The sequence below is a fragment of the Macaca nemestrina genome, chromosome 10 (assembly GCF_043159975.1).
Source record: "Macaca nemestrina isolate mMacNem1 chromosome 10, mMacNem.hap1, whole genome shotgun sequence".
In the NCBI taxonomy this organism is placed as follows: domain Eukaryota; kingdom Metazoa; phylum Chordata; class Mammalia; order Primates; family Cercopithecidae; genus Macaca; species Macaca nemestrina.
In genome coordinates, this window is record NC_092134.1 from 134282096 (window position 1) to 134305165 (window position 23070).

The following is a 23070-nucleotide window of genomic DNA, read 5'->3' on the forward strand; positions in this document are numbered from 1 at the left end:
CTGACAGACAATTTACTGTGCAACAAAACTATGTGCCAGCACTTTGATACCCAACCACAATTTCCTCTCACCTTCTCTCCTTCAACCACATCAAACTCTACAGTTTCTCCATCTCCTACACTGCGCAGATATTTCCGTGGGTTATTCTTCTTGATGGCAGTCTGGAAAGAGAACAAAAAATTTTATTTGAAGTAAAGAGAATAGAAAATTTTATTCAAAGTATATTTCAATATTGGCCAGAGATGTCATTGCTTTCAAGTACACTAGAGTGAACCTGAAGAAACTGTTGATCAATTATTATTTTTCCATCATTCTCCCACTAACTTGGAGCTCTAAAACAACAACAAAAAAACCACTATAAAACTATATTCCACATTACTTTCTTGATTTGTGCTATTCATCTTGACAGGTAGATTAAACAAAACATGTTTTTCCTATAATTGCAGTATGTGCAGTGACTACACACTACTGTCCCAGGCTGATCACCTGATCATATTAGCTGTATTAATTACCTCAAACCAAAGATGAAGCTGTAGCTCCATCAGCAAGGGCAAAAAAATGCTTTTGTGAGATCTTACATACACACACAAACACGTATTTTAGGGATAGAGGTTCCTGTAGACAACAGAAACTACTCACTTCAATAGGGATTTTTAAAATGTGAGCTAGGCTTGAGGGGGAAAGGAGGCAGTGATAAAGAAAAAAAATTAAAATGCCAAGGGGATAACTATTTCTGACAGAGTAAACAAAATTGTCTCAAGAATCAGAATGTATTAGCAATAATCTGGCCTCCCCCCTCCTCCCTCCCATTTTGTAGATGAGTTAACAAGAGGCTAACAGTTAAAGTGATTTATCTGAAGTCACAAATGTAACAGCCCCAGGGATGATGGGGGAAGTGGAGGAGAGGGAATTCATATCCCTGTAGTCTACCTATATGATATTTATTCAACATTTCCCCCATCACACAATTCATATGTCAACAAATCCTATGTTTCCTATAATACATTAAAAGGTTAGTGAAGATGCTATTCTTCATTAAACATCTACATCTAAATATCTCCTTATGAATAGGTACTGTTCTCTCTTTTTCAATCAATGAAGGCAGAAAATAATTCCTGCAATGCATTTCCATTTCTTTGGCTGGTATCTCTAAACAGTTAAAGGGGCTTGAGTTTCTATGGAACTAGGTCAACCTTATTTTACAAAGCGATTAAGCATGTGTAATCCAGCCCATCCCCTAACTCCGAGTAGGAGGGAAAAGAAATAGTGAGCCAATAGAGCAGAGACCTCACCCATAGAGGAAAAAAGGCAGTTCAGGACAGGATATACGCGCACGCAGCATGAACATTCAGCCATTCCAAAAACAGCCCCTCCCTGCCGGCTCTCTCCCTTTTTCCTGTTAAACTGGGCAGGCCTCAACACACTGAGGTGACTCACCACACAACCTCACCAGGGGCTGGAATCGGGTCATATACTCACAGGCTAATAAAGCCAGCCACCAATACAGCAACTTCTGAGGATCTTTACCTCTAGCAGTCTTCAGCATTCTTACCCCAAAAGGTCTATTAACCTCAAACCTCCAAGTATTATAAACAACTCTATTATGACCCTAAAAGTCACTGTATCTCAACAAAATAAATCTACTCAAATTATCTAGGTACAACTGAGATATATCCAGTCAAGTAGAAATATAAACAATAGAAACCATAGCTAGATACCACTCTCTCCAACTCCTACTGCCACTCCAATACACACACAAACCTAAACAGAAGGAAACAAAAACACAGAAAATCAGATGTATTCTGGACTTCTGCATTGCAAGAGAACGGGCTGGCATTAGTACCTGCTGCTCTATCTTCCTTACTGTTATCCTCTGAGAACACATATTTCAGACAATTCACTGAAAACTAAATAAAAAGAACACCAAGGATAGTATTCCTTCTCTTAGCCTATTTTATAAAGGAAGTCTAGGATATATTAGTAACAAAATAAATTACATCCTAGGCTATCAAAGCAAAGAAAAACTGAGGCACTAATAGCAGAGAAGCTCCATATCTTACCCATTGCCTCTGTTTCCTGCAAATCTAAGGGAATTTGCATCTTTTGACCTGGATATGTCCTAACATGCCTCATTTAACAAGAGTGAGGGCTACCCTGGAAACTGGAAGTTTTCTCATCTTACTATCTGCTTCTCTGTGCTATTTACTTCAATTGAGAGCTGCTCTGACAGAAGAGCTTTAACCAACACTTACCCAGGCAGAAGCCAGATTGGCTCCAGGCAAACACTAAGGAGGAACCACATCAGGAGAACAGGATGCTAATATGGAAACAGACTTTTTTTTTTTGCCTAAGGACTCAAAGTCTTTAAAAATTAGAAAGTGGTCTAACCAAATATTGCTTTATAAAACTGCAAAAATAAAACTATTTGAAAACAGTTAATATGACAGGACAGAAGAAATTATTTGCCAATCTTAAAATGTGGAACTGAGCTCTTGTTGCAAAATAAATCACAGAAAGAGTTTAGACTAAAATAATAATCCACAGGACTTACTTTTGGGAAAGGGATGACAGAAGATTACATACCCCCTCCTCACATAGCAAATGTAATATTTATAATCCCTCTTACCTGATGTACAAATACATCTTCTTTGGTGTCATTTCTGTTGAAAGACAAAAAGCTCACAATTAAAGGTAGTAGGTATGTGGAAAAACTTAAAAGAACCTATGTGTTATTAATTTAAATCCCAAGTCCTCAAAACACAACATATATTTTCACTTATTTTCTACACTCAATTCAGACACCTAAAATCAATCCTTGTTAAACATTTCTAACTCCACAAGCCACCCACCTTCTTCTTCCACATTGCCACAGTGCTTAGATCCAAGCTCATAGACTCAACACACAGAAACATCCCCTTCCTCTGTCTCTTTCTGAATCACATGGTGTGTAATCAGAGCCTTAGATTTTCCTCCCAGCAAAAGCAAAGCAAGACAGTTAAAAGGACAGGGCACAGCTGTGAACTAGGCTCTCCTTACACTGAAACTTAAAACAGTCCCCCACCCCCACCCCACCAAAGGAGACAAGAAATTGGAGGAACTTTAAGAAAGGGTGGGAAAGCAAAGAAAATGTCGGTATCATGTAAAAACCTCAGAATACACTCCCAACATCTTGTAGTTGTGTTCTCATTCCTGTATGGTTAAAAGCGGCCACAGTTTAGTTTCTACATAGGACTAGACTAACCCAGAAGTGGGTTAAAGATCCAGCTCAAGTACTGACTAGTTGGGTGACCTTAGGAAAGCAGCTTAACCAGTCTAAGACTCCATTTCTCCATCTGTGAAATTATGGATATTGTCTCATTTATCCTAAGGCCCTTCCCATTTCTGATTTTATCCCCTCCTCCTTTTTTTCCTTAATGACTAGACTTTACGAAATAAGTTATTTATTAGTGTCCTGGAAATGTATTTTAAGTAATGTCTAACAACCAGTAGCTTAGAAATAAGAACATTACAGTGCTTAGAAACCTAAAAAATTTATATAAGCCATTAATGAAGTATGATAAGGGATTTATAACTGTTAGTGCCACAATATAAGTATAATTTAAAACATGCAAATACACACACACATACCGATTTATAAATCCATATCCATTTCTGACGTTGAACCATTTGACAGTGCCAAGGACTTTGGTGGCTAAAATAGGATTAAGCAGATAAATTAGTATCTGACCTACAAAGAGATAAAGCTCATATCACTAAGATCTTGATAACATTAGACAAAGCCTAAACATACCTAAAGAAACCTTTAAAAGCTTAATTCCAAAATACATTAGAAAAAGAAAATGGAGCAAGCCAAGATAGTCTAAGGAAGCACTTTTCAGAAGACTAAACCTTTCTTCCTTATTCAACTTTTCAGGAAAGTCACAAGATAAGCAGTGATTATGTCTATACAATTCTGTAATCATTAAAATTGAGAAACACTGAAGGAAAAAAAAATGTTCAAGAAGAATGTTACAAGTTTTAAGCTAGACAAATGTTGTAAGTTCAAAAGAGGGGCTACAATAAAAGAGTGAAAGACCTTAATACATCACTTTCATACTTCGAAATATTAGGCAAACTTGAATGAGAAACATGGTAGCTCCTTGTTAACAGGCACTCTAGAAAGACGTAAAGCAACTTGTCCAGTTGCCAAATGGGAGCCCATCAGAGGAGTCAAGAATAATAATAGAACTGCTGCTGTCTCAATCCAGTTCGGTACTTACCACCCTGAGACATGATATAACAGGTCTTTTCAAACCACATGATGAATTTGGGTTTGTTTCTCTGTTTACCTTGCTCTCTACAGTTGTGCGAATCAAACTTAAGCATTTTCCATAAAATCCCCCTCTTTACTGTGATCGCTGTCTCTACCTCATGAACAGGACCACTTCTCTACAATGCCTGGTTTTAGCAGAATTAAGAGAAGGAATCTAAACAAAATAAAACTTCATGTAACTTGTATTTTGTAGGTTTATATTTATCTCAACTATTTCATATATGATCTTTGAAATCAATCGTGAATGACAAATTCAGTACTTCTAGGAAATGTCCCTGTCTAAATTCAGGAAGTGCAAAAAGCAATTATCTAGACTTAATGAAACAGGAAACCTGATAATAGATTACCTTAAAGACAAAATAAAGAAAAAAGGCTCAGTAGAGAATGAAAGTAATTATTAACATCAATCCATGCTGTCTCTTCATAAAATACAAAGTTTATAATTTCCAAGGATAAACAATAAGGCTTCACTTTTAAATTCAAAACTAAAATAGTAATTAGGACTCGCTCTGTTGTAGGCAGGGTTAGTTCTGAATTTTGCTAGACTGATACACTTGGGAAAATACTTTAGCTCTCTTTGTGGGGGGGAAAGAAAAACAAAAACAAAAAACATGTCTTTATATCTCCAAAGTTATGCAGTCTACATTGATTAGGCATTCTCCAGCTTTAATTCCAAAGATCTCTCATCTCTCCAAAGGAGAGATCAAACCCAGGCAATCTTACGCTTGAGGCCACTCTAATTGGAGCAGCAAGGCAAAGGACAAAAAAAACAGTTGAGGTTTTAGATGTAAATGTACACAGAAGAGGCCCGTTTTTGATACATGCATATGCATTTAAGTCAGGCAATATTCCAAATAATATGCTTTTAGTGCCTCTTTTTATTTGCCCAAAAAATTAATTACCTGGGAAAATATAAAGACTGGAACTGTTTTTTAATATCTAGCATTGTTGATGGAATAATCTTGATTAAAAAGGCAAAACTAATAATACAAGGAAAAGATGATAAATACTTCTCAGGGCTAGCCTCAATCCAGGCTGAAGGTTATTTTTACTTTCCAATGTAGTTTAAAAAAAAGTTTTGTAATTCCACAAATACTTCTCTGAGGACTTTATATGATCAAATTCATTCCCACTTCTGGCTTTAAACCATAAACCTACTACATATACACTAAGGGGAAGGTTTGGGGAGGAACACCATAGATTTCCATAATATTTATCAGAAGGAAAATTTTTTTGCACTCGTGAAAACAATTTTTCCTGGTCTACGTGCCTATAAACTCAAGTTAAGCCCATTTGCAAATACTAGAACATACCCATTTTAGTCAGCACTGTGCCTAGCACATCTTAGGCATCCATGTGTTTGCTTGGCAAAGGAAAGGGGATGGCAGGACACACTAGACAGAGACAAACAGTGTTGAGGCGTCATGTAGAAACGGCTGTCCTTCATTTTTAGAGAGATGCAGTAAGAGTGGAAAGATAAAAGTCATCAGACTCATCACCAGGGATCTGCAGAGGCAGTTGGTTAAGGAAATCAACCTTCATTTATCTGTTTCCCTCATCTTTAAAGATAGTAGTATCTGCTTTCCCAATCTCAGAACTGAGTACAGGATTAAGTGAAAAACCGCAAAAGTTTTCTACAAAAATAAGGCATCATTAAGAATGTTATCTTAACAGTGCTTTGGAGAACACAAGGTTGTCTCTCTCAGACATCTGGCAGAAAGTGTTCCAATAAATATTTGCTAGAAACAACATCACAATGTACTACTGACTAGATTTAAGTAACTTTTAGTCCAGTAAAATGAGGCCTATTTTGTTTCTTAACCTACACAGGTTACAATCACCATGTTGTTTGGTAGGGACTTAGTAAAAGCCCTGGAAAAAAAAGAGGAAAATAGTCCTCTCAAGGTGGGGAATATTGAAAGGTGTTACACTTTTCTCACATTGTTCCCTCAACTTTCTTCCCAAAGGGGAAGTAGGGCTCAGAGAGATCAAACATGCCGCACCCCAAATAGTGAAAATGTCTCCGAAGCATCCTACACCATCTGTTAACATTCCTGTGTTCCTGTTTAAAAGAGTGAACGATATGGACACACACCCTTTAGGGAGGTTATTCACCACCCACCTGCTTTGCAAGCGTTTAAGAACTCACACAGGGCGTTACTTAAGAACAGAACGCTTAAGTTACGTGACTAAACCAACAACCATCACAGAAACCCTTTCCATCCACTGCTCCCCTCCAAATCTGAACATTTCATCTTCCTGTTTCCCTTCCTAGGTTACAAGTGCCAAGGTAACAATGTTTTGAACTAACGTCATACTCCTACTTCCGACGAAGTTTTTTCAGCTGCTACACCACGTGCGTTCCCACAGTCCGGGAAGAGGGAAGCGTGTAGCCATTGGTGGACACTGAATGGCTGTTTGCAGCAGTGGGCACAGAGAGGGGGAGGAGGACGTGGGACTAAGATCCAAGTTTCCCGGAGACGATTGCAACACCTCTTTGCTGGCATGGAGCCGACAGGAGCATGGCGTCTTTCCCATGCCCATGTGGGAAGGGCGTCAGGGAGAGACACCCGACCCTTTCTGGCAAGAAGCTTTTCTATCTTTCCCTCCCCGTTTCCTTCTAGCGCCTTCCTCTTCCCCAAAGGAATGCTCTCCTTTCCCAGATCCCAAGCAAGGACCCAAAGTGCCAGGCCCACGTGTCCGTCCTTCCCCTACGTCCACATCCATCTCTACCCAAGGTCCCCTCTCCCAGACCGCCTCTCTTCCTCTCCAAACGCAGGCATTTTCCAACACGGCAATCCGAGACAGTGCCCGTCTGGTAGACAGAAGTTAAGACCTAAACTTTCTGGCCCGGAACCAGAAGGTAGGTGCACGCGGCGGCGAGGAGCGCAGGGCGCAGCGCGCTCACCTGGGAGCGCCAGCAAGGGAGGCGGCCAGCGGCGGCCGGAACTGGGGACGCGGAGACCCCCGGGGACCCCGTGCTGTCAGCGTCTCCAGCCCGGGTGGGAGATGTAGCGCGAGCTGCCCACACGTGCTCCGCGGCCGGCCGGGCCCGCCCCACTACTGCATCCCCTGCCCTCCCCGGCCTGACTCACCGAGAACTTTTTTCTCCGCGTCTTCGCTGCCGGCGGCGGTGGCTAAAGAGGTGGCGGCCGCGGTACCCGTGGCTGCGGGGGCCGCGTCCCCACCCGGGTTTCCTGCGACGTGGGCGGCGGGCGCCGGGGCCGCGGCCTGGGGCGCACCGCTGCCCACCGGGCTCTTGGGCGCGGGGTCCTGGGGAGCCGCGGCGGCCGCCTCCGTCGGAGCCTGCGGGAGGGTGGTGGTGGTGGTGGTGGTGGCCTCGCCCGCCTCGCTCATGCCTCCTCCTCCTCTGCTCTCGCTCAGGCGCCTCGGTGGCGGTTGGTCGGCGGTTAGCGCGGCTGGTGGTCGCGGCGGCCCGGGCTCGCTCTCGGGGAGGCCGGGGCGGATCTCGCGGCGCAGGCGGCGGCGGCCGAGGTGGGGTCGCGCGGCGGAGGCGGCTCGAGCTTTGGGCTGCGCGCTCGTTCTTGGGCTCCTCGCTCGATCTTACTGCCCCAAAAATGGCCCCGCACAAGTTTTTCTAGGCGGCGCACCGGCCCGGGAGGGAAGGGCGGGCGAGGGGAGAGGGTGGGGAAACTTGGCTTGGGAGTCGGGCCCTGGGCTCTCATTAGCATTTAAAGGCGCCCGGTGCCCTTTCCATGGCTCCAATCCGCCGGGACGCGAGCGCGCGGGCCGCGTTGCAGAGCCAAGGAAAGCCAGGGTGAACGAGGCGCCTGGGTGGTCGTCTGGAGCGTTCCGAGGAGCCCGCGCTGCTGACCCTTTGTTGGAGCGGGGTGCAGGGGCTCTCCTCCCTCAACCCATCTTGACACCCGCAGCTGACCTATAGGAGAGGTAAAATAGGGCACCCAAACTACTCTGCGCTTTACTGTCTCAAACACTTGTTTTTAAATCCTTTGCATCTAGTCAGTCATTCAACATATATCAAGCCTCAGCAGCTATTCGTAGCACAGCCATTAAGAACTGGAATAATAAAACCTTAAGACTATTTGGCAACTTACTCCTGAAAAGTAATATACGGATAATTTCATCTGTAACACGCAGATGAGGAAATTGACCTCACAGATTTAATGTAAATTCAGAGTTTACACCAATTTAACCGCGACAAATAATGAGCTGTCAATATATATTTAATAAGGTACTTGAAAAAAGCTGAATAAATCCACGTCCTACCTTCTGCTCCAGTTGCCTCTGCCAGCTGGTGAAAGCTTAAGGAACTGAGCCCTCTTAGCCTCCAGGATGAGAGGTATAGAGAAACAGATCACCCAATCAACATTATTCCCAACTTGACGAGCCCGCATGGCCCTTTGAGAATGGACTGGATGGTACTAAACACAGGGCCAAAGGGTCTGGGATCTATACCCAAAGACTGTCTGGAATACAGGATTATTTGGCCCCTAGGGTTCAGACAGATGAGGTATAAATTCTGGCTCTGTTCTTTATTAACCAGGTTAACTTGGGACAGAGATTCAATGTCCCAGAGTCGGTTTCCTTCTTTATGAGAGGTTCTCAAAGGTGACATGAAAAATAGATGAGATTATCATGTGTAACTCCAGTGTCCGGTCCACTTAAAGCTCCTTCGTTTTGTTTGTTTTTTAAGTTATTGCCTGTTCCCTCAAACAGTTTACCAAATTTTTTCCAGGAATGAATCTGTAATGTTGATGTCTACCTTACGTCAGTAGGGTAACTATCAAGTGTAATTCATCTTTGTATCTTCACTGGTTAGTACAGTATGTAGCATAGAGTTTGGACATAATACATTTTTACAGAATGAAAACAGACCAAATTCTTCCAAACTCAATTACTTAACTGCACATTTGCTATCAATTATGAAACTTTCCTGAATTCTTACTTTCTTGTTTCATTCACAGAAAACACAAAGAAATTATTTGAAAAAATGGCAAATTATGGAATTTTGAGCTTTTCTATGTAATTCATCAATATTTTAAAAATTACAAACTCTTAAATGTTAGATTCATATTTTAGTTTGACTTCAATATGGAGCATACAGCGATGTTATATAAATGCAGATGCTTTTAAAATGCTGGTCTAATTCTGAGAATGATTAAATTATTTCTTAATTTGAAAGGTTATGCTCTTAATTACAATTAAATTATAAGAATGATTTATTCTGGTGAGGACTGACCATTGACTTTCTTATTCAGCAAAATGATTATCATTGCCATTACCTTTCAGAATTACATTACAGGAAAAAAGAGATTGAACTCTTCAAACCGATCCAAAAGTAAAGCCTTTTAAAAAAATTCATCCTTGGAAATAATTCATAACTAACAGGTGTGGTCTCCAACCTCTGGAAGACCCTAAAATAATTACAGATGCACCCTGGGATTTCCTAGAATTTGTGCTGGACTGGCTCCCAAAACTACATATCATTGTCATCCAAAAAAAGCAGTGAGCAGCTGGAAGTTCTTGGTACTGGGCTAAATAAATCTAAAGAAAATTAGAACAAACATGATCTATGTTGTTTTCATAATCATAACTAGGAAGCAACTTGGATACAGATACACATAAATTTATCCATTCCGTCATTCACTAATTCATACACTCATATTTGCTAAGCAAAGACTTTGTCAAGTACACCATTATGAGTATCCAATGTTGACCAGAATGGAGCTGGTCATAAGGTCTTTTGATGTGATGTTAAATTATTTTTCACTATCAACATTTCTGTTGTAAGACAATATCATCATTTATTAAGTTTAAGTCAACAAAGAATTATAATCTAATTGCTGACAGCAATCATTTTTAAGCAATTATTGATTTGATCATAAAAACAAATGCCACTCTGTTCCTAGCATGGAGGAAGTTAAAGCTTTCACAACTGTTGGAAGGGCTGAAGGAGGGAAAGTCAGAGAAGCTCCGTTGAAGATCTCAGACTCCAGTCCCCAAGACAGTGGTTCTCAGGAGTTCTCCTGAAGCCACTGGAGCCACAAGATCTTTCGGAAGTTCTCAGCAATTCAGGGCTGGATTGAGGTTTTGTGACACTTAAAACTCATACAATTTAGAGAGCCCTTTTTGAGATAAAGTTATGAATACTAAATTGCTATGAATACTAAATTGCTAGGACTGCTCCTAGAGTCTTAGAAAGGATCGGCACAAGATAGGAGCCCTGAAATTTAAACTTCATTAGCTTTACTTCTGTACCTGCTATCTCAGTCAGCACCACAGATGCAGTAAGTCCTCCAGAAGTTCATCTGGAAGCAGCTTCGATGCCCATGCATCTTTCTGTAACTGACTCTGGAATATAATGGTCTCCTCCTCTTCTTCCTTCTAAACTTTGAGCGAAAGCCTCTCATTTGCAGATTCCAACTTGGAAATACACAGGCCAGGAGGGAGATTCTGGGAAATGTAGTCTCTGCGTTTGAAGAAGCTAAGGTTGATGCTAAATTGAGAAGAGACTAGCATATCACCCTAAGGAAGAAAATGCAATTAATTGACTAAGGAGATTGAGGAGAATTCAAGTTATTTAAGGGACTGGAGCTTAAAGTAAGGAAGCATTGTATATTAGCATATTTGAAACTGGAAAACAGTGAAGTATTAATCTAAATTAATACAAAAAAGAACATGAGGGAAATGATCAGTTTGGAAAAGAAAAGTTCAAGAATAAGAGAGTAAAGGTATTTCAGGATGTCTCCAGCAATGTTCACGGGGAGATTGGACCTTGGTTATCATGCTCTGTTTGGCACTCAGTAATAGTGCATTCAGCACATTTATTAATCATTCCAATTCAGTGTTGAGAACATCATGCAAAACAGGACAGGAATGCCCCTGTATTGATGAATTTATGGTATAGACCCACACTGTCCCAATGGAAATATAATTTGAGTCCCAAGTGTGAACCAAATATTTAATTTTAAATTTTCAAGCAGCCACAATAAAACAGTGAAAAACAGATGAAATTAATTTTAATAGATTTTACCTAACCCAATCAATATAAAATATATATTATTTCCACATTTAATCAAGAGTAAACTATGAATGATGTATTCTACATTCCTCTTTTTTTTGGTGCTGTCTTCAAAGTGTGTATCTTACACTTTTAAGACATCTTAATTTGAACTTACATTTAAAGAGTTCAGTGTGGCTGATGACTACCATATTGAGTAGCACAAGCCTTCTAGACAATTAGAAATTTAGCCTGAATAATTCTTCAAGATTCCATTGGGAAAAAGTCCCGGTCCTGAAAGGTGGACCATACATTAGTCTGTGGTTACCCATCAGGATAATGCTACCTGTTGGGCTGGTTTGAGCTTCCTTTGTGACATATAATAGCCAAAGAATTGGATATTATATCCAAACATGTAATTGGATATTATATCCAAACATATAATATCCAAACATGAACCATAATGCTGTAATTCTGAATAACTCTATAATGATGTCACTGATAATCTCTAGGGTATGTAAACAAAGTGAATTTACAATATCCATTCCATGTCACCACTGCCTTTATAGACTATGCTTCTTATTTAACTTTCACATATATTGGCCTACCATAGTGAAGATGTATTATAGGATTTCTTCCTTTTCATTAAGAGAACTAAGAATATGGTGGGGAATTGGCTGTGACTTTACTCTCCCCTATGGGAAGCTGGATTTAGAGTTCAGAAAATGTTGCACCTGTAGACCTGAAATTATTAAGCAGGAGAAAAAAAAAAAGCAATTACTGAGAAGTTTTAAAAAACCTGATTATTTCAACATATATTGATTTTATATAAAAGTTCCAGCTTCTAAGTGACGTTGTTGCATTTGTTTTGCTTTTACTTATTTTCTCAACTATGTAGATGTGTTCATAGTGTTTATTTAAAGACTAGCAGATGGATACAGTTTTGGTGAAGAACTTGAAAAGATTATCCGATAAATTCAAACTAGAAAGAAATTTATCCATCTCAACCCCACTCATTTTAGAAACAAGGAATTGCAGTTCAGAGATTAACCGACTTTCTCAAACTAATTTATGTATTTGGTGGCGAAGCTAGAACCAAAACCTGAGTCTCCTCAAACCCAATTCAGCGCCCTTGCCACCATAAAATTCTGATTGACAAAATGTCCATGCTCTATCATTGAGTCCCCTCAAAAACAGAGCAAGGCAGCACTTTGGGAGGCCAAGGCAGGTGGATCGCTTGAGCCCAGGAGTTTAGGACCAGCCTGGACAACATAGCAAAACCCCATTTCTACAAAACCAACCAAACAAACAAAAACTAACAAAAATTAGCTGTGCTGGACATGATGGCACATGCCTGTAGTTCCAGCTACTCAGGGCTACTCAGGAGACTGAGGTGGGAGGATCACTTGAGCCTGGGAGGTTGAGGCTAGAGTGAACTGTGATCATGCCACTGTGCTCTAGCCTGGGTGACAGAGTGAGATCCTGTCTTAAGAAAACAAAGAAAAGAAAGAAAGCAAGGCTGTCTGGCCACAGAAGATAATGTTCAGATCTTTCCAATTAGGTCCTCTGGAGAGGAAACCAAACAGCTGTGTGCAATTTTATTTGAAGCATTTTGAAACTTTCTGAAGCAATGAATAAAATATATTCTCTTCTTCCTAAAAAAGCTTTATTCTGTCTCTTTTTGCAATACTATTTTTCTCTTTTTTTTCTGTTTTAATCCACTTTCTTTATTCTTTTAACTTTCTTTATCACCTCACTTTATGTCCGTACTTGTTTAGGAATTAAATCTCAGAGACTATCAAATCTAGATTATTGTCTAGAAGATATAGAGTCTTTTATTTCTTGGTAGATAAGATAATTCTTAAAAATGCACTCTCAAACAGCAAACAGGAAAATGCACTCTCAAACAGCAAATAGGGAGGAAAATCATCCAATGTGTCTCTTCTTCAGTTTTTGCCCTTCAAAATTCTTCCTTCTCTTCTCTTTAAATTGAACTCTTCCTTTTAGTCAGACATTCATTTGATCTCTTTAGCATCCCTAGTGGCTCACCATAATGATCTATTTCATACTCATTTTTTGGAGACATGTTTAATTGGATTTTGATGTTCCTTTAACATGGAGACTTTGGAGTAGAAACTGAGAATGAGAAAATTTGGGAGAAAGAAAACTGGCTCCTAAGAAAATTCCAAGAGAGAAAGATTTGTTAAAATTCCAATCCGAGTTTTAACTTCCAAATGAATATATATATATATATATATTCAAAAAATAAATACACGTGCTCGTGCGCACGTGCGCGCACACACACGACCACAAAATAGTAGTATTTGTTAATGTAGATCTGAATATGTATTTATTTTGACATTATGGAGTAAATATAAACAAGAAGTATAATATCTGCTTCTCCAAGGATTTAGATCTCCAGAAATCTTACTGCACTGTGAGCAAAATATTTCTAGTTTTTTATTTCCTTTTATTCTGCTTTTGCCAAATCCCTTGCATCCATCACTATTGGTCTTTTAGTAAGCATGGGATGGTAGGGAGCAGAATTTAAGCACAGACGAGTATTATGACGGGATACCTATTAGTTTGTTTGGAGTGCTACAGAAAAATACCATAGACTGGGTAGTTTCTAAACAACAGAAATGTATTGCTTACAGTTTTGGAGGCGGGGAAATCGGAGATCATGGCACCATCAGATTTGGTGTCTGGTGAGGGCCTGTTCTTCATAGATGTTGCCTTCAGTGGGTCCTTACATGGTGGAAGGACAAAAAGGCTAACAAGCTCCCTCGGGTCTCTTTTATTAGGTTGCTAATCCTATTGGTGAGGGCCTGTGCTCATGACCTAAATGTCGCCAAAAGGCCCCATCTCCTAATGCCATCACCTTGGTGATTAGGCTTCAACGTGTGAATTGTGGAGAGACACAAACGTTCAGACCATGGAACCCATGTGTTGACTAGCACGTATTTTACTACCATTTCCAATTACAGATCAGCTTGTTGCCAATTTCCAGAAACACATCAACCTAGTGATATTTTACTTTAAATCATAAAATATGTATTTTAAAATAGTTTTAGTAAAATAATTTTTATTCTATTGGTATTCTTTTTTTACAGCCTACACTGATTTGCAACATTAACTCTCAAGCCAGCTTTTTCTTCTCTTTGACTTTTTATTACATTTAAGATGAAAAAGAGTAATCAATAATAGAATGGTCTTATTGATAAAGACAGATCAATTTTAGAGTTTTTCAAGATAAATGTTTTAGCGTTTAAAGCTATACCACTCTAGAAGTACCCACAGTGAAATTTTACATGAAAAATTAAGAAACAAAACTAGGAGTCTTGAAATATCAAAGGGATAAACTTAAATTCAAGTAGGTTAATTTGTAAAAACAAGATTGCAAGAATCAACTGGAATGGTTTGGTTTGTTTTCTGAGGGGGTTACTTTTTTTCTTGTTGGTGAGTTGAGTGATGATTTATATACATTTATTATTATTATTTTGGGGGCCATCCTAAAAAAGACCCACTAAGCTAAACACCTGTATTTTAGAATAGAAGGCAATATTAAAAAGTATGTTCCAGTAAAGACATATACTGTTTGACTGTGGCTACTCCCATTCTCCTGTATGTTGATTTCATGAATTTCTTTTCAAATTCAGGATTCATAACCTATAACTACTATGAAATATAAAATATTTCCCTAAAATATGGAAGCTGACATCTAAAAGGACCCATTACACATACTGGGGCCTAAGAAAATAGAAGAATGCCATTTTATTTGAATTGCACTGATGTGTATAACTAGCTATTTTAATGTATCTAATAAGTGTAAAACAGAAGAACACAAGTTAAATTGTACCAAGAAGGAACTTGGTTTGGTAGCATCAAAATGTGAGGGGTGAGAAATTCCATCATGTGACAAAATGACTTTGAGGTGTCCCTTTGAAGTAACTACAATCTCTGTGGGCAGGGAGTTGGTTAATGGTTGGATGTAGTCTGGGCTGTTTGTGAAAAGGTCATTAAAATATACTCAATTAGGACTTGACTGTCTGGATTTGACAGGAGTAGGAATCTGCTGTGGAGGGTTCTCCACACTCCATTCCATCGCTCAACCCTTCTTTATAGATTAGGAAATAAGATTCACTATGAAGACTCAACAGCTATAACTGGGCACACCTTATCCTTGGTTTCTGATCTCGGTATATCCTGGTCCTTCAAGATTAGTTGGCACTTTCCTGACCTTCATTATGGCTGAAACTCTTAAGCAAGCTGTACATACCTGCAGAAATAGGCCACAGTACTCTTTGAGTTAGAAGTCTGTCGAGAAAATGCTGGATTGGGGTTACTGAAGCCTTTTGCTCCGGATGGGGACCAGCCCCTGTTGAGAGTAAATTTGGTAATCAGAGGATCCCTCTCGTTTCCTGCAAACAAAAACTGGAAAGAAGAGACAAAAATATCTTATGAGTAGAGACTCTTATAATTTCATTTGACCTTAACTCTCAGTCCAGTTCATTTTTCTTTTTTACTTTTCTATTTTCTTTACAGACAGGGTCTCGCTCTGTCACCCAGGCTGAAGTGCAGTGGCACCACCATAACTCGCTGCAAACTGTATTTTCCAGGCTTAAGAGATCCTGCCTCTCCTGCCTCAGCCTCCCGAGTAGCTGGGAATACAGCTCTGTTGCTATTGTTCCTCAAACTCCTGGCCTCAAGTGATCTTCCTACCTCACCTGCCTCAGCGTCCCAAACTGCTGGCATTACAGGCTTGAGCCACCACACTTGGCCAGTTCATTTTTTTAATCCATTAACTTCTTAGGCCTTTCTCTGGTTTGCTGTATTCTGTGGTTTTGAGGGTGGGATAATTACTTGAATATGAACAGGAAGCACTCTTCATCTGGTACTTACCATGGTCTACATACTAAACAGGGACGTTGTATTTATTATTTCTAACCTTTACACCAGCTCAGTAAGTTTGGTGTTATTGCAATTTTATAGGTAAGGAAACCAAAACTCCGAACGGTTACTCAATTTGCTTATGATCATAAAGATAGTAGGTCATAAAATAGGGATTCAAACTGAGATTCATCAGGGTCCAAAGTCAGGACCATCTCCTCAGCTCTACGCTGACATTCATTCCTCTTGTCCTTATCCATGCAGATTATGTGAGACTATCAGCTCTGGACAGTAATTAAGTACACGTTCAGAGAGGCAAGTTTGTTTAAATATTATAGGGGAAGTTACATCATTATATGCTTACCTTAATCCTCCTGCCTCCCTCCATCTCTGTCAAGCTCTGAGGCTCAGAAATACGGAGGCAAAGAGTGGAGGGGAAAGGATGTATGTGCAGTCAGACAAGTGACAAGGCTATGACTGTTTTTCCATTTTTATATACATTGATATTTTATGTGTATATTTTTTTCTTGTTTCTATCTTATATACAAGCTAGAATTAACATCAATTTCCCCTCTGCTATGCTACCCCAACTCCATTTAAAATTCCAACTTGATTATGTAAATTAAATTGCATGTTATTCATATTGCAATAGAAGAGTCAGAGAGAATTCTGACTAACTGGATTTGTTTTGGTGATTTTCTTTTTCCTTATTCTAGAAAGCTAAGTTTTTGGCATTTGGTAGTTTGCAAGACTGAAAGCAGAAGCGGCTTCCAGAAGAACCCCCTCCCCCGCCCTCTTAATTTTGTGAGAATCCAAGCCCACTGAAGAAATTATGCCAGGAAATTCAGAGTGGAAGGGGAGAAGAGTTAGTGTCTGAAAGAAGATACGCAAAAGCAGAATTCAAGTTAAGGAGAATCTCAAGCCTGGGGAAAAAACAATAAGCTCATCTATGTAACTGGGACTGTGGCTGTTCCCTCTTGTGTTCTCTGGAAGGACTTTGAAACGTGGAGGATATCTTCATAGTAGGCACATTTGAGTAGCACCGTGTTCCTCAAGGTTCTCAATTCTAGCAAAGATTCCCATGAACACTGTGGTGCAGAGCCACAGAACCACTGGACTTGGGCATTCCTGCAAGTTGGACAGTGTTCATCTCATCAGTAAGTGTGGTCAGAATCTAGATTAAAGACTAAACAGCATGCTCTATTGAAGATGGGATGGGTGTGAAGAGGAGGGGATGGATTTGGGATGGATTCCCCCAAATAAAATTAATTTTAAGGGAAAGAAAATAATGTAGGCTGATTTTTTTTTTTTGTCTCCAACATCCATTCTTTACCTTTTTTCCTCCCTGCTCTATGCCCCAGAGAATTAACCACTTTGAATAGCTTCTACAGACTTCTTTGCTCTGGCTTCCAGTTGGGTCCAGTCATTGGAGGGCACTGCAGAAGAAGAGAATGGAATGAATTGGGATATGTATTTCCAAGGATCCCTCCCTATAGTTTGATAGAGTCCCTTTCCTGAAGGCAGCAAATCCTGTCTGGGACCCCTGTCTAGTCTGGGTTGGGTTCTGGAAACGATTTCCTCTCTCTGCACTCTCAAACCCTAGGATCTTTAAGCTTCCCTGTTGTTAGCCCTGAGGGTGCTTCATCATTCCTGGTTGATCTCCCCTAATCCTCCCTACACATTTTACTGTATTTTTTTTGTTAAAACTCTCAATTAATTGCCTTTTATCATGCTTTTTCCTGCTGGGGCCCTGACTGATACATTATATGACTTTTTTTCACCACACACGGATATGTGGGCTATAATTCATATCTCTTCTATGTGCCTTCCCCCCGGCTCCCCTGCCACTGGAATTACCAAAGTATTTGTGTGGTCCATATCAGAGCCATGGGTAGATTACAACTCTTAGCACTGAAGCCAAATCATTTTGAAATTTTAGCACCAAAAGTCCCACATCCTGGGAAATGCCTTAGTCCCAGACAAACTGGATGACTGGTCAGCCTAGCTGTGACTCTGGTGTAGATTTGGGTGTGCACTTTCACAAGTCCCCAGTGATATGTGACTAGAGTACTATGGTGAGACTGTCTGAAAGTTACTACACAATTACACATATAAGATTGTCCAGCAGAAGATAAATTAAATTAGGGTAAATACAATCCATTTTAGTGTTTAGCAATTACCTGGAGAATACTTTTTGGGGGGCATGACTATAAGACCATCATTTCAGAATGGATTGTTAAAAATTAAACTTCTGCTTGAAGATGGTGGAGTCATGTTGTCAGAATCCTGGGCACAAGGCAAACATCATTTCCCCAAACCTGGACATGCCATCTGACACATGGTTTAACATGATGGGACAGATGATAGAACCTGGAAAAGGCCACTTAGATTAAGCTGGAGATGATTACCTACCAGAAATTCAGAGTGTTTTTAGGAGACACAATTTCCATCCCAAGAGAAAAGACATTTCTGTCTTAAGGCTCAATAATGAGGTGGCAGGTAGCTGAGAAAGGAAGATGACCTCTGGAACGCCTGAGGGTGTCAACCTCAGGAAGCCACTAGTGCTCTCAAGTCATGTGTTTCTGAGACTAGTTCAAGGTACTTGACAGATGGTTCTGGGTGCTTAAAACCAAAGAAGATTGTAGGTAGACATCCCAAATGTTGCCAGAAAGCTCGGGAAAGCTGACTATATTCATAGTAAGGTTAACTGGCCCATTCAGCCCTGGTATGGGCAGGAGCAAAGCTGAGTATCCTTCTCTCTGCAAAGCCTAATCTGACTATACCCAATCCCTTTGCCAAACTTCTCTCAACTGGTGAAGCTGGTAAAAGAAACTGTTTCCTTCCATAGCAGGAGACAAGGTACAGGCAAACAGATCCTTTTCTGTGGATTGACCCAAGGGCCCATGAGAGAGTTGATGGGGAATTAAGGTGGCAATTAAAATCTCTGAATGCTACTTTTCAAAGTTTTAGGTAACTGGAGCCCCTGGATAGCCACACTGGATACCCTTCTCTCATTCTCACCAGAGAATCGGCTTCTGTGAATGTTTGCCTGCTGGTACCCCCATTGAATTGCAATAGACTTTAACCTGCCGCCAAGGTGGTGGCCTGAGGCACCTGGAGAGAGCCTGGGACCTGAAAAAGACTGGCCCCATAGCAACACCAGCTCTACCAGTATCATTTTGAAATTTTAGCACCGAAAGTCCCACATCCTGGGAAATGCCTTAGTCCCAGGCAAACTGGATGACATGACTGGATAAAGGAAATTTAAAGTCGTATGTCCTGGGTTTCAATTTTACAAGCTGTGCAACTTTAGACAAATTTCCATTTCGTTTCTTCAGTATCTTCATCAGTAAAAGGCAATGATAATAATAGTACCTCTTGCCAAGCATGGTGCCTTATGCCTGTAATTTCAATACTTTGGGAGGCTGAGGTGGGAGGATCGCTTGAAGCCAGGAAATTTGAGAGCAGCCCAGGCAACATAATGGGACCTTGATCCTACAAAATTAAAAAGAAAAGAAATTAGCTGTGCAGTGGTGCACGTCTGTAGTCCTAGCTACTCAGGAGGCTGAGGCGGGAAGATCACTTGAGCCTAGGAGTTCAAGGCTGCAGTGAGCTTTGGTGGCACCACTATACTGCAGTGTAGGTGACAGAGCAAGACCCCAGCTCTTAAAAAATAATAATTATAAGGTTGTTGTGATGATTAAATGAGACAAAGTGCATAAAGTTCTTAGAATAATACTTGTCACAACCAAAATACCCAGTGAATGTGTGCTTACCCTCATCATCAGAAGGGACATGTGTAAGATAGCTGTTTAGAGTTCAGGGGTGTGCAATCACCCTTCTTTTATTGTGCTTTTGAGGAAAATTTACATGCTCACAACTAACCACACAGTAAGTGCTTTGATGAAAAAGCTGAGTGTGTTTTGGGGTTCTTTAGGAGAGGGAGTTCCAGTGGGGCCACTCTTGTCTCAGTAGAGGTCACATGCAATTGACACCTCTTTTGCTTGACTCACTTTTGAGTCACAGCTCTGCACACTGTGCTCAGGAACTGGGAAAAGCTAACCAGCTCTTACCAGGTACTTTCTGTGTAACAGAGAACTGGTTGTGCTTGGGAAAGAGTTTTAGACAATAATAAACTGGAAATTTGAAACAGGAAAGTACAGTCTAAACCTTCACCTGGTAATGGATGAAAAGCAAGGAGAGTGGCACCACCCTCTCATTCTTCCCCAAACATGGATGGATGTGAGCAGGGGACTATGACCCAAGGGTCAGGGAGAAAGGAGAAATGGAATGGCTTCAAGGATGAAGAGGCTTGACTGAAGATTTGGTTTGAATGAGCCATTCATGGCTTCCCACCAATAGAAAAACCTCATATCTCCGTTTAAGCCCCACATGGCTACTCCATTATCTGAGACTCCAAGTTCTGTGAGGCTAATATAGACTCTGAGTAGCCCTGTCAATGAGTGGATTTGGAACTGTTCTGGAAGAAAGAAAAATTTCCAAGAAGACTCAGTTTCTGAAAGGCACAGGCAAGAAACGTCCCCTGTACTCAGCTCACATGTTCAGCTCTTGAGGAACTCAGAGAACTTATCGCCCCTCCATCCAGCCACTGATTTTTCTGAAGGTTCCTGTCCTTGAAACATCTCTCACTCAGGCTAAAAAAATGGTTTCTTTTTCTATGCTGTGAAGAGGACAACAAAATAGGTGTAAATTTTCTTTATAGAGATATATTAATTGATTATGGAAATGAGGTAAAACAATATTGAAATATAATATTAAATTATATCTTTTTGTCAGCCTATTTGAGTGGCAGGTTGGATTTGATTTAATTTCATTTAAAGAAAATAAAATAATTTGACAATTCATGGATATCTCATTTTGTGAAGACTCATGTCCTCATTATTTTCTCGAAATCTTATTGAAACCATATAAAGTTCTGTAATAAGTGTAGATATCTTGATGACAGTTAATTTAGTATCTATCATGTGTTAAACCCCACTCTACAGAGCTAATTCTAACTAGTTAATATGTACACCCAGCCAGTTGATCACAAGAAGATTAGTTTACAGGGCATGAGCCATCCGTGTAACTCCAAAAATTTGCATTTCTTATGTGCATATCTTAAATAAGAGACAGGTATTAACAGTGTAAACTGTCTCAAGGCCAATTTCCTATTACTTCCTTCTGCCTCTACAGTGTCCCTGGGGAAATACTTTCTTTACCATTTAAAATTTTTTTTCATTCAATCTTTTAAAAAGAGGGAGGGATATGCGCTATTGTGAAAAGCTTAAAAAGTAAAGAGTTTGGCTGGGCGTGGTGGCTCACGCCTGTAATCCCAGCACTTTGGGAGGCCAAGGTGGGAGGATCATGAGGTCAGCAGTTTGAGACTAGCCTGGCCAACATGGTGAAATCCCATCTCTACTAAAAATACAAAATTAGCTGGGCGTGGTGGCACACGCCTGTAATCCCAGCTACTCAGGAGGCTGAGGCAGAAGAATCGCTTGAACCCAGGAGGCAGAGGTTGCAGTGAGATGAGATTGCGCCACTGCACTCCAGCCTGGGTGACAGAGAGACTCTGTCTCAAAAAAAAAAAAAAAAAGTAAAGAGTTTATAAAAAGTGAAAATCTCCCTTTCAAAGCCTTCTCTCCAAATCCCACTCACCAGAGATAACCACTATTAAAAGTTTGCTTTACATAATTAGGTACAGTAATGACTTCCATAATTAGGTACAGTAATGAAAATATAGAAGGCTAGAGAGTCATGGTGATTAAAAAAATAAATAAATGGAGAGAAGAGAGGAATCTTGCTTAAGAACAAAGTTCTGAGTAACTGCTGACTGGTGAATGTGAAAGGCAAACTGAGTTGTAAATCAGCATTCAGCAACCATCGTGGCACTAACTGGATCAAGGTAAGATTCATCAATTTACACTAAATCAAGGAAGAAAATTTGATGAGGAGCAGGACATCTCCATGGGTTCAAAGTATCTCCCCACAAATTTCTCATTAGTTGGAAGAGAAAAAATAGTAATTATATAGTGGAGAGACTGAAGAACACCTTGATTAGGTAGGTGATCAAAATTAACACCATCAATGAGTGGTAGATGGACATCGTGTGTCTCTAGATGAGGTATCCTGTGAGAATACAACATCACCTACGTAGGATTCCAGCTGTAAATGCATAACCTGAATTTAATAATGAGGAAATATTAAACAAAACCCAAATGAGGAATGCTGTATTAACACGAAGTGGGTCTATATTCTTCAAAAATGCCAATATTATAAAACAAAAAAAAAGCTGAAAATATAGTCAAGATTAGAGGAGGCTAAAAAGGCATGACAACTAAATGCAGTAGTAAATTGGATCTGTGAGCTGGAAGATGAAAAAAATCTATAAAAGATATTATTGGGTCAACTGACAAAACTGGAATTCAGATAGTAGATTAAAGCATTATGTTTAACACTATGATATAATGTGGAATTTATTTAAGTTGACACCTGTTCTGTAGTTATGTAAGAGATGATTATGATTGTTAGGAAATACATCCTGAAAAGTTTCGGGTAAAGGACCATGATTTATGTAACTTACCCTCAAATGGTTCAGGCAAAAAAAAAAAAAAAAAAAGAAATAATAAAGCAAATGGTGTAAAATTTTAATAAGTGAATCTGTGTAAAAGGCAAGTATTTGGATTATTTTTGTACTCTCTTCTACTTCCAACTTTTCTGTACATTTGAAATTATTTACTGAAAAAGTTAAATATTCTAAAAGCATTTTTTTAATCTTTCAGGATTTTTCTGTACATTTACAATGTTTGTGTGTGTGTGTGTGCATATATATATGGATACTATATATTCAAATGCATTTTCTGTCATTATAAATCAAGTTTAC

At 39.8% G+C, this 23070-nt stretch overlaps 1 protein-coding gene and 1 long non-coding RNA gene across 9 annotated transcripts in view; one reads left to right on the forward strand and one right to left on the reverse strand.

Annotated features, from left to right (window-relative positions):
- The window catches only part of LOC105499941 (Y-box binding protein 3), a 24673-nt gene extending 16818 nt beyond the window's left edge, over positions 1-7855 (reverse strand). For 2 of the 8 annotated variants that reach the window (XM_011772838.2, XM_011772837.2), the window contains exons 1-4: positions 7408-7855; positions 3628-3691; positions 2627-2660; positions 72-161 (exon numbers count right to left, since the gene is read on the reverse strand). In XM_011772838.2, coding sequence (XP_011771140.2) covers positions 72-161; positions 2627-2660; positions 3628-3691; positions 7408-7669 — 450 coding nt within the window. In that variant the 5' untranslated portion in view covers positions 7670-7855. The remainder of the gene's footprint in view (positions 1-71; positions 162-2626; positions 2661-3627; positions 3692-7407) is intronic. The other 6 variants (XM_071072271.1, XM_071072270.1, XM_011772836.2 and 3 more) reach the window with 5 other exon arrangements.
- Positions 6603-17621, forward strand: LOC139356893 (uncharacterized). Its single transcript, XR_011609403.1, has 3 exons — positions 6603-6895; positions 7092-7175; positions 16901-17621. It is a non-coding gene; the product is annotated as an uncharacterized lncRNA (long non-coding RNA).
- The last annotated feature ends 5449 nt before the right edge of the window (positions 17622-23070 follow it).